We start from the raw sequence: 12,410 nt of genomic DNA, 5'->3' as shown, positions 1-12,410 counted from the left end.
AGGTGGAGTCACCGTACCTCCACGCACAACCAAGATTAGAACAACAACAATTTAGAGGCAGAATAACACCCAGAACTGATAGAGAATTTATCTGAATGGAAGTCGGACAGCCAGGAAGTTGAAGTAGGCCTGTTCAAGATCGCAGCGGGTGGACCCTGAGTACACAAGAGGCAGCTGGCAGACCCAGTGAGGCTGCAATTGTGAACCAGGGCAGAGCGCACAACCCAGGATCCCAGGGAAGACTCTGAGATCCCAGGAGAATGGAGCTCCCGCCATTGTTTCCTCCTGCCCCCGCCCCCACCCCCACATACAACATCGCAATCTAGTGACTGGGGTGCCCAACCCCAGTGAACACCTAAGGCTCCGCCCCTCACCGTAACAGGAGCGACATGTCTCAAACAGAAAAACAGATCAATGCCCCAGGGCTCATCATTTTGAGAGAAGAAGACATTGCCAATCTATCAGATGCACAGTTCAAAACACTGGTGATCAGGAAGCTCCCAGAATTGGTTGATTTTGGGCACGAATTAGATGAGAAAATGCTGGTTACCATAAAAGAGATGAAGGAAGATGCACAGAGAACCAATAGGGATGGGAAGGAAACTGGGACTCAAAACAATGGAGTGGATCAGAAGGAAGGAAAGAAAAACAAACAAACAGGAAAGAATGAAGAAATAAGAATTCAAAAAAAATGAGGAGAAGCTTAGGAACCTCCAGGACATCTTTAAATGTTCCAACATCCGAATTATAGGGGTACCAGAAGGGGAAGAGGAAAAGCAACAGATTGAGCCCGTATTTGAACAAATAATAAAGGAGAACTTCCCCAGTCTGGCAAAGGAAATAGACTTCCAGGAAATCCAGGAAGCTCAGAGAGTCCTAAAGAAGTTGGACCCAAGAAGGAAAACACCAAGGCACATCATAATTACATTAGCCAAGGTAAAAACGAAGGAGAGAATCCTAGAAGCAGCAAGAGATAAGGGGACAGTAACCTACAATGGAGTTCCCATCAGACTGTCAGCTGGTTTCCCAAAAGAGACCTTACAGGCAAGAAGGAGCTGGAAAGAAATATTCCAAGTTATGAAAGACAAGGACCTATATCCCAGATTACTCTATCCAGCAAAGCTTTCATTTGGAATGGAAGGGCAGATAAAGTGCTTTTCAGATAAGGTCAAGTTAAAGGAGTTCATCATCACCAAGCCCTTATTTTATGAAATGTTAAAGGGACTTATCTAAGAAAAGAAGATAAAGAAAAAACATGTATAGTAAAAGGACAGCAAACTCACAATTATTAACAATCACACCTAAAGCAAACCAAAAGAAACTAAGCAAACAACTAGAACAGGAACAGAACCACAGAAATGGAGATCACATGGAGGGTTAGCAACAGGGGAGTGGGAGGAGGAGAGAAGGGGAAAAGGTACAGAGAATAAGTAGCATAGATTGTAGGTCGAAAATAGACAGGGGGAGGGTAAGAATAGTATGGGAAATCTAGAAGCTAAGCAACTTATAAGTATGACACATGGACATGACTAAAGGGGGGGATATGGGTGGGAGAGGGTGTACAGGGTAGAGGGAAGTGAAGAGGGGGAATGGGACAACTGTAATAGTATAATCAATAAAATATATTTTAAAAAGATAATCTATTATCACCATATATTTAGAACAGAAGAAATAGTTTTTATGTTCCATGGAAGATTTTTTTAAGGATTTGAGAACTAGGTACACTTTCAGTATCATTCCTGTCTAGTCCAATTCCATCACACACTCCAGGGAACAGGGAGTCTATTTCACTCCTCTGTGAGATGAGCATATCAGTAATCAAATTCAAACTGGGGTCTCAAATTTGCTGTTAAAGATCCTTTGTAGTTTTATAGAAGTGACTTTGATCTTTATACATATTAGCTAGAAACAAAATTTAAGTTAAAACACATATGATACAGAGATGGCAGAAAATCAAAAGAAAAATTAAAACCTCTTTAAAATCAATATATCAAAACTTTCATTGCCTGAATTTTTATCATGATAAATGTGACCTTGTATTTATGTTACTAATTAATTTGTTATCCCTATGTCCTTATAAAAACATAAATTGTCAATTCTATGAAGAATAGCTGTTATTGATAATTTATTATGTGACAATCACTCTGCTAACATTTAAACAGGTTACTAAAAATATATTTATTAAAATGATGAGCCCTTTCACCTTTTTCTGTATGAGACAGTACTAGGCATGTATACTGCTCAGAATATAGGGGTAGGAGTATGTTTCTGACACTGTCCCATTGTAAGGCAACCGTCATTGTTTACAGATGACACTGAGCAACAGAGTATCTATGTATGATCTTAATATATTATGAAATGTCTGTTTTACCTTTTGAAGTCTGCTGCTGATTTATTTAATAACTACTACACACACGTCCAATTTCTTCTGTCACATAATTTCCTTTTTTCTTCATTTTCCAGATGATACCAGCAAAATAATAGTCTTTATGAGTGCTTACTGCAATACCTGACACAAATTCATGATATAATTTAATATTTAAAAACTAATAAAATTGTACTTACCATAAAGGATTGTGAGCAGAGACAGTGGCATGACAAGTAGTCCCACTAGCATATCTGCGATGGCTAGGGACATTAAGAAGTAATTGGTGGCATTGTGCAGTTTCTTTTCCAAGCTTACTGCCAAGATAACGAGAATGTTGCCACCTATTGTCAGGATTACTATTATGACGATTGGAAGTGCTGGCCAGTTTTGTACCCCGTCTGGGAATTTGAAGCGTCCACCATCGGAGATATTGAAAATGTCAGTTACTATGGCTGCAACTGGGCTCACAGAAATATCACATTGCCAAACCAATAGGCCAATTAAGTGCACACTGAAAATAAGAAAAACAAAAATCAGGTACATATTATACATGGCGGGTCAAAAGTAGGTTTACAGTTGTGAGTACATGAAACACAAAGTTTATTCTTGTATTATTATTTATTAATTATTGTATTATTTTCCATATCAACTGTAAACCTACTTTTGCTCCACCCTGTATTGCTTAAATACAGTAAATTGTCTATATGAAACAACTGCTTTTCCTTCATCATCACCATCATCATTTCTACTCATAATAAACCTCAGTATATTTTCTATCCAAAGAATACTTTTTATTATGTGCTTATTATGAGTCAGACACTTAGCTTACCAAAATATATATCTATAATCTCATTTGATTTCATACGACAACCTCATTAGGTCAGTGATGATTTATATCCTTTATGTAAATGAGGAGATAAATTCAGAGAGGTTAAGTAACTTTCTTAAGGCAATATAGCCAGTAAGTGGCAGAAGAGTCCATACTCAGGTTTCACTAATTTCAGAGCTGGTATTTTAAACTTTTACTCTATGCAAATATTCTGAAACCATAGTATATTGTTCCATTGACTGTAATGGTCTATTCTTTATATTTTAAAAATATTCACTTTTTTAGATATCATTTAAGACAACTGAAAACAGAATGAGAAGACTTAGTTTTAAGTATCCAGTAATATTATTAAAGAGAATTAGAAATTGCCTTTCAAAATCCAAAACTGAGAACTATGTTGCCATCAGATCAGCTTCAGGCAAGGTTTTGAAAGAGATACAGTGGGTTTCGGCAATGGCACATATTCATCATTTTTAAATAACTCATCTTACTTTCTCACAGTCCAGAGTGACTTTATGCTGGTTCATAGTTTCTTAATATCTGTGCTAGAAACTTTCTTATTACCTGACACTCTCCCCATTTCTGTCATATTTTCTGGACCCTGTTCTGGCTGGAAAATGATTTGTGTTGATGATTAAATCTTATGGGTTTGCTGCTTTCCTATGCTAGGAGTCATTTAGAAGGTACGTTTCTCATGATAGTACTTTGGTAGATTCTACCAGTAGAAATTTCAGGCCAGGCTGCAGATTAATGCAAGAGTGTGGTTATGTTTTGCACATTCCAAATTAATTTCTCCTGGTGGTGATATGAGATTTATTCAAGTTATAGACATTGTCTTTTCAAAGTGTAAGATTTTAACATGTCTAATAAAATGAACATTTATTTTAATAAAATAGACAAGAAAGACAAGCATATTCAAAATTTCCTGCTTAAAATCAAGGGGTATTATCTGTGCTTGAATGTCTTATGTGTATTCTATAATATGTTCAGTAATAGTTATTTAATTAATATTAAACAATGACTAAACTATATGTACCAGTTATTATGTATAGGGGAGAAAATTTCCTGTACAGGTACAACATGTGCTGAACAATTTTGTATGCAAAAAGTTGAAGTAATATTCTTTCTGGAATTGGGGAGATGGAACATATCATACTACAACATCCAGAGTCTATGAAGCCTATACCTAAATGCCTTTATTTTATCATCACATTCACTTGGTCTTTGAACTTAAAATATTAACTCTTTACAGGGAAATTACATGTGTGATTTGATTGACTCATTCTTTATTATCAATCATAAGAGAAACTTATTGTAGCAAAACTAGATAATTGTGATTATAATAAGCATATCTATACTCTTATACATATACACATGCACATACACCATACCTTCTGAATCCAAACTATAACACTCTGATTGAAAACTTTTGGTGTTATTTAAACTTAAAATATTATAATAATTTAAAGCACATTAAAAATTTTCTCTTAATATTTTGTTAATACACAATGGATTTTAAGATAATGAAGAAATCATGACATTATTTTCACTTTATCATTTTACAATGGATAGAAAATTAATACTTTAGACATCCAGCTTAAAATTACTTTCTCAATTGTCAAAGCTAACATATTGTAAGCAACATGGAGCAAGGAGACACAAATAGTAATTTTTATCAAATAATGAGAAGTAATCAGTAAATACTTTCAAAGGTATGTTGTATTATTTTCCTGGGATATTAAAAAGTAAGATAAAATAATATATGATTTACGTAATTTATATCATAGTGAATATGTGATTAATATGAATACAAATTATTGAATAATGGACCAACTCAATAGAAGCAAGTTATTTCCTTTCAGCTTTGATTACTTTGTCATTTTATTTGTAGCATTTGGCATGTGGCCAATGTCCAGGTTACATGACCTCAATAATTTTTTTGACCAGTCACTTAACCTCTCACAACATTAATTTCCTCATCTGTCCAATGAGGATGATTTCTATTGCCTGAATTATTGTGAAAAATAAATGATATGTGTAAAGTCCTGAAAGTTGTGCCTTTGTTATAATAAGTCCTCAGTAAATGTTGGAGCTTATCTTCTTTTTGCCTTCAAAGGTAAACAAGTATTTTCTGGTAACTATACCCCAATTCATGTATTTTAAAAATTTACCAAGAACTTAAGCCCTGATTTTATTTTAAGACTTTCTTATTTATGCATAACTAAGCTCAGATAGTAATTTTAAATCTTGGGTCTTTTCTGGCCTAAATAATAATAATAATAATAATAATAATAATAATAATAATAAATACTGATGGTGATGTTTCTGCCACTAATTTTTTTTCTCTTTCAAATTACATGGTGATCGTCTCAAATAATACTACAAGACTTCATGCTCACAATAGTATACTGCACCTTCAATTGTCATTTGCAAAGCCACAAATAATATATTTATCCTTAAGCCTACAGAATAAGGTCCTAACAGAATATGCAGTACAACTTCACATTTTTAAAAGGAAATAGTGGAAACATCTAAATCTTTTCATATTTCTCTAAAATAGTGGAGGAATAGAGAATAAAATTGCACATAACAAAACACATAAAAACTGTGTCTAATTATAATTTTTTAAATTTGAATATCTTAGAACTTTAGGGCAGAAAACTACTTTAAGTATACCTTTATTGGTCAGCTATCCATAAATATTATTAAAGAGACCTTACGACAAATACTGAACTACTGAGGAAGTTTGTAAAATCTAAATACACATATTGTGAATTATAAAATAAAGTAATGGTGCTGGGAAAGATCCTGGAAGAGTATTTACTTTAGTTCCCTGGTTTCAATTCAATTCAACTTAATAAATTGCTATTGAGTATTATTTATGGGCAATTATTGATACTACAAGTTTTATTTTAGAGTTTTATAATAAAACATGGTTATATTAAAATTAAATTTCTAATATTTACATGTTTAGTAAAATACATATAGTCCTTTCACAAAAAGGAGTAATTTAGGTCTTGCTCCTAAAGCTGATATAAATTGTTATTAAACCTGCAGAAGTCTAATAAAATATATGCCCCAAAATCACAAGTTCTCTTAGAACAGTGCAAATAATTTATTCATTGCTACAAAATTTTTAATGAAAATATAATGTTACATTCTTAGTAGATAAACAAAATGATAATTTAATTTAAGAGTCTGAGTACACTTTAAATCTACTGTTTTTCCCTGGCCTATGACAATGAGCATTATTAGAAGAAATGAATGGCCCCTGTTTCTCTTAATAGATGGACAAAAGCTTATATGAATTCCTTAATTTCATACCAGAATAATTTGGTACCTTTTAAAGTAGTCCTGCATTTTGGCATATAGACCAATGGTCAAATACTGAGTTGGAACAGGCACATGGAATATTTGTCCTTTCATTTTCTTATACCTGACTTCTCTTTTCTTTATCACTGTCTACCATTTCCTTTTCCTTTCTGCTCTAGTTCTCTTGGAATCACACATCCATGAAACTACCGTTACTATAATGTACAATGACATCCAAGATGGTCTACAATGGTGCATACTGGAGAGGAATTGATGTTGATATACTTTACACCTACACTACTCTGTAAACTTTGAGTGAACTCTTTTGCACAAATTATAGAGGAGATTGTACAGAAACAAGGCAATTCAAGGCTTCTCCACTGTGTGGGTCAGAGTGTACAGAGCTCTGGATCTTTTGTCAATATCCCATTCCTCAAAGAGTAGGTTTAGAAGAAATCAACCTCATGTTTACCAAGTTAAAAAGAAGATATGCCTGGATTAGATCATGTTTAGAATTGCTCAGTACTTGAATCCAATTCTTTACTTATCCCCTTTATGTTTACATTGCATTGATTTTGACCACTGGGTCATTGTACCAAGACTTCCAAAGATGGCATTGTTTTCATCTTTCTAGTTACATCCCCCAACCTCTGTTACTTGACTTCTGATCCATTCTTTTTCAACCTCAAATATTCTTTATAAAACCAGAAACATAAAGACATTTTATTTTCTTGGCTGTTGAGTTCATGCAGGAAGAAAAAGGAAAGGCTCTTTTCATTTCTGTGTTTTAACTATGGAAAGGCAATCATTGGCATTGGTATTATTTTTTAATGACAGGTATCATTACCATAGTACTTGGTTGAATACACAAATGGTTGTGTTTAATCAGAGTTCAAATATCTGTTTTTTCCCTTTTATTGTTTTTTTCTTCACTGTATTTGTTTATTTTTGTTGTTGTTGTTCAAGTGCAGTTGTCTCCATTTTCCCCACACCACTCCCCCCACCCCAGCCATCCCACCTTCCACCCTCCATCCCATCCCCTGGCTCTATCTATGTATCCTTTATTAGCTCTTCCTGAAATAGATGTTCCATTTATTGTCTTTAATAGGAAACACCCATAATATTAGTCTATTGTAACAAAAGTAATTCATGTAGATTGAAGAAAATATAGCTGAATGATCATATAGAATCCTTGTTAACATTTTTGAGTAAGCTACCATAAAGTTATCTATTAAAAATAATAAATAACAACAATAAATAATAACATCCTTACAGGAATGAGTGCACTGCTTTCCTCAGGTTCACCATGATTGCTTCAGGTTTAAGCAACCAAAATTTAAAATTGAGAAAAGGAAATTTAGATTAGATTCATAATGCCATTCTTTCTGGTGAGAAAAAAGAAAAAGAAAAGAAAAAGAAAATTAGTTAAGGGTTCAAATAATATATAACAACCAATTAAATGAACTTAAATATACTTATTAAGTGATAAGAAACAACCAATACTAAATTTGGCAAACAGGTAAAAATGTTATATAAAATAAGTGATAAAAAAACAAAGAGAACAAATTTTTCATTATTATCAATATACAACCATCATAGTTTTTCTAAAATTTATTGTATATACTTTATTTATATTTATATTCATTATATACACTTTATTTCTACTTAATCTCCCCCTGTTAGAGGGCAGAGAGCTTCAAATCAGTGTTTTGAGAAAGAAATTAAGATTATGTGTTTCTTTAACTTGCAAACCATTAGGGCAAATTTTGTGATCTAATTCAGTAGCGCTAAAAAGTAAAAAACTTTCATCTTATAGGAATATGGAAAACTAAAACAAGTTTTAAGCATTTTTATAAATTGAACATATTTTGTACACCATTTTAAACTTTTTTCTTCAAAGTGAAGCCATCTGCATTTACATAGATAGCTTTATTTATATTTTTGTTTTAATCAACAATATTCTCCACAGGGCAGAAACAGGTTTATACCAAAATAAATGAGTTCATTATGTGTATTAAACATAGCAACAACCCTCATGTATCAACTAATTAGTATCCAACAGATAGTATGTTACAGTCAGGAGACATGGAATAAATGCTGAAAATTACAAACAAAAAGTTACTTGCACTAGATGACTGAAAGAAAAATTTTTAGTTTGTTTTATTAAGATATGACAATGTATCATCAAAGGTACTATGAAGGAAACATGACAAGTCTCCAAACAATTTATTAAACAATTTTAGAGTGAATATCTTTGATTTACATAAGCTATTTTTCAAGGAGTCATTTGTTTCATTACAAAGCCCACCAAATATTTCTATAGCAGATTATTTACCACTTTGCATGCACTATATTCAGTATGCTAAAATGTTGGCCAAGGTAGACTGGATGCAAATTTGCTGAGAACCTCTGCTACACTCCTTGTGAAAATAACATCTTACAGAATGAAACATGTCACTCTCATCCTTTATATTGACATTGAATAAATACTCAGTAGTGATTCTAGTGATGAACATAGAGACTCTTTGGTTTTTCTGTTTAGTGGTTCCTAACAGGGAATAGAATAGATAAACATCTCTGTTCTCCATCTTGTTTTTCTATTTTATGATTTTGATTGTACTCTCTTCCCATACCAAACATCCAACTGTACTTGTTTCTGAGATCACAAGCTATTGAAAGAGTCAGGATGGCAACACTGTTGATGAGAAAAGTGTGTGTGTGTATGTGTGTGTCTGTGTGTGTTTGTGTGTGTGTGTGTGTGTGTGTGTGTGTGTGTGTGTTGAGAGAGAGGATGTAATAGCTTGAGAATGAGAAATAACATGAAACAACCATTGTGTCTAATTTGGAAATTTTCAAGAACTACAACAAACAGTTGTTGGTAATCTTTTAAAGTGTTTTCTAGTTCCTTTTAAAAATTTGGAAATAAAATTTTACTAGAAAAATATGAATTTCCCCATTTTTTCCATCTCATTTATTGGCAATATTATTCTAGCCACTCAAGCTACAAAGTTAATTTATTCTCTCTTCTTATTTATCAACTTTCACTGGTAATTTCTATCAGTTCTGTCTACAAAAAAATCTATCTCAAAATCATTCCCTTAACTATAGTAATACACAAAATATGACCTCTGATTTCCAGAAACCTTAAATATACTGCAGAAGAGATAGAATGCCATTAGCCAGATCATTTCTATCCCATAAAGTTCTACCAGGCAACATTTTGCATACTTTAATTTTAGAACAAAATAAAAATACACAACAACAATCAAACCCAATGTCAAATGAGAAGAGAAGGCTTGAGGCCCTTGTAACCTGCCTTAGGCAATGACAGGAGAAAAAACCCACTAAACAGAAGAGGAAAACAGGTGGGCCAGGGTCACTCAGGCCTGCTGGGGAAGTCATGAAGACAGTACACCGAGGACACAAGGTCTGCAGGTAGAAACTTCTAATCTAGTTCTTCCAGGTGAGAGGCATCCTTGTCACCCTCAAGGAGGGGGATCTCACCAGGAACAGCAGCACTGGGTTCTTCTGCTGTCACTTTATCTTCATCAATCCCTAGACCTAGCTTGACCATGTGATAGATGTGGTTGGAGTGGGTCTGTGGATCCTCATATGAGAAGCCAGAAGAAAGCAGCAGTTTCAAACAGCAACACCATAAGGTCCTTGACAGCCTTGTTATTCTTGTTTGCCTCTGCCTTCTGCCATAGAGTCTCCACAATGGGGTGGACAGGGTTGATATCCAGGTGCTTTTTCGTCATTATGTAGCCCATTGTAGAGTTATCACAGAGTGCCTGGGCTTTCATGATATGCTCCATATTAGCTGTCCAGCCATAAGTGCTAGTCACAATACAGCAGGGTGAAGACATGAGCCTATTGGAGATTATCACTTTCTCAATCTTCTTATCCAAGATCTCTTTCATGAGTTTGCGGAGATTCTCAAACTTGGCCTTGCTCTCTTCCATTTTCTTCTTATCTTCATCCTCGGGTAGCTCCAGGCCCTCTTTGGTAACTGAGACCAAGTTCTTCCCATCAAACTTCTTGAGCTGCTGTACACAATACTCATCAATAGACTCCATCATATATACTACCACCTCAAAACTCTGCTTCTGTACTCGATCCACGAAAGCAGAGTTGGCAACTTGCTCTTTGCTATCAGCAGTGATGTAATAGATGGACTCCTGGGTCTCCTTCATGTGAGAGACATATTCCAAAAGAGAAATCATTTCATCCCCAAACTGGGAGGTGTGATAATGCAGAAGCTCAGAAAAGCATCACCAGTTAGTTGAGTTCTCATGGATTCCAAGCTTTAGGTTTTTAGAGAATACCTCATACAATTTCTTATAGTTCTTGTCTTCCAACAGCTCAGAGAAGAGCTCAAGGCACTTAACAATGTTTTTATGGATGACCTTCAAGATTTTGCCCTGTTGGAGCATCTCTTGGGGGATGTTCAGGGTCAGGTCCTCAGAGTCAACCACACCATGGATGAAGTTGAGGTACTCTGGTATCAATTCATCACAGCTGTCCATGATGAACACATGGTGGACATACAGTTTGATGTTGTCATTCCTGTTGTTCTCAAAGAGGTCAAAAGGAGCCCCATGGTGAATGAATAGCAATGCCCTGAATTCCAACTGACCTTCTATAGAGAAGGGTTTGACTGCCAAATTGTCTTCCCAGTCATTGGTAAGCCTCCTACAGAACTCTCCATATTCCTCCTGGGTGATGCTATCAGGATTTCTGGTCCAAATGGGCTTGGTTTTGTTCAGTTCTTCATGATCAATATATTTCACCTTAATCTTCTTAGTTTTCTTTTTCTTATCCTTAGCATTATCATCCTCCTCATCTGAGCCCACATATTCAATCTTGGGTTTCTTCTCATCATCTTTACCTTCCTCTTCTTCCCTTTCTCTTTCTCTGCTTCATCACCACTGATTTCTTTCTCTAGTTCCTTCCTCAAAGGGTGATGGGATAACCTATGAACTGTGAGTGCTTCTTCACCACTTCTTTGACCTGCCTCTCCTCTAAGTACTCTGTCTGGTCTTCTTTAGGGTGAAGGATCACTTTGGTATCCCAGCCAATGGGCTCACCATGGTAAGCTTGCACAATGAAGGAACCCCCAGAAGAAGACTCCTAGGCATACTGTTCATCATCATTGTGCTTTGTGATCACTACTTTTTCTGCCACCAGGTAGGCAGAATAAAAGCAAACACCAAATTGCCCAATCATGTAGATGTCCACATCAGCCTGAAAAGCCTCCATAAATGCTTTTGTACTAGATTTAGCAATGGTTCCCATATTATTTACGAGATCGGCTTTGTTTATGCCAATGACTGTGCCTGCCAGAGTCAAAGTGTGTTCCTTGGGATTAAGGATGATGTCAATTTTCATTTCTTTACCACCATACAACTTGGAAGGGGCAGTAATGCTCTCATAGTGTGTCTTGACCAGGGCATCAGAAGCATTACTGATGAACTCCCAAAGGAATATTTTCTTGTTAGAGTAGAAGATATTGATGATGAGAGACATGAGTTAGGCAATTTCTGCCTGGAAAGCAAAAGTCTCTACCTCCTCCTCTCCATGGTGTACTTCCTCAGGCATCTTGAAAGTGAAGAGATGCAAGTACCAGAGAGCAGGGACTATTTTTGGCTCACACACCACAAACTGCGTGAGCAGGGTTGACTCAAGAGACAAGAATTGTGTTTTAATAAAATAAAGAAAAAACCACTTTTGGGATAATGGAATAATTAATTTTAATGAGAATTTATATGATTCTCATAGGAACTATGATCATGTAACAATATAAAAATGTTATAAGAATATATGCACATATTTATATGTGTATATATACAGAAATATATATAATTATTCTGTGTGCTGTGTACAGAAAAACATTGATCAACC

At 34.9% G+C, this 12,410-nt stretch overlaps 1 protein-coding gene and 1 pseudogene across 1 annotated transcript in view; both read right to left on the bottom strand.

The window, feature by feature from the left end:
- LOC114505338 (5-hydroxytryptamine receptor 2C) overlaps window positions 1–7,892 on the bottom strand; it is a 175,841-nt gene extending 167,949 nt beyond the window's left edge. Inside the window, exons 1-2 of the mRNA XM_028523226.2 lie at window positions 7,783–7,892; window positions 2,566–2,879 (exon numbers count right to left, since the gene is read on the bottom strand). Of these exons, the coding sequence (XP_028379027.2) occupies window positions 2,566–2,879; window positions 7,783–7,817 (349 nt within the window). The 5' untranslated portion in view covers window positions 7,818–7,892. The remainder of the gene's footprint in view (window positions 1–2,565; window positions 2,880–7,782) is intronic.
- Window positions 7,893–9,725: 1,833 nt separating this feature from the next.
- LOC114505229 lies at window positions 9,726–12,193 on the bottom strand (annotated as a pseudogene).
- Window positions 12,194–12,410: the final 217 nt, after the last annotated feature.

Source organism: Phyllostomus discolor, chromosome X (genome assembly GCF_004126475.2).
Source record: "Phyllostomus discolor isolate MPI-MPIP mPhyDis1 chromosome X, mPhyDis1.pri.v3, whole genome shotgun sequence".
Classification (NCBI taxonomy): Eukaryota; Metazoa; Chordata; class Mammalia; order Chiroptera; family Phyllostomidae; genus Phyllostomus; species Phyllostomus discolor.
This window is presented reverse-complemented; position numbering and strand designations above follow the sequence as displayed.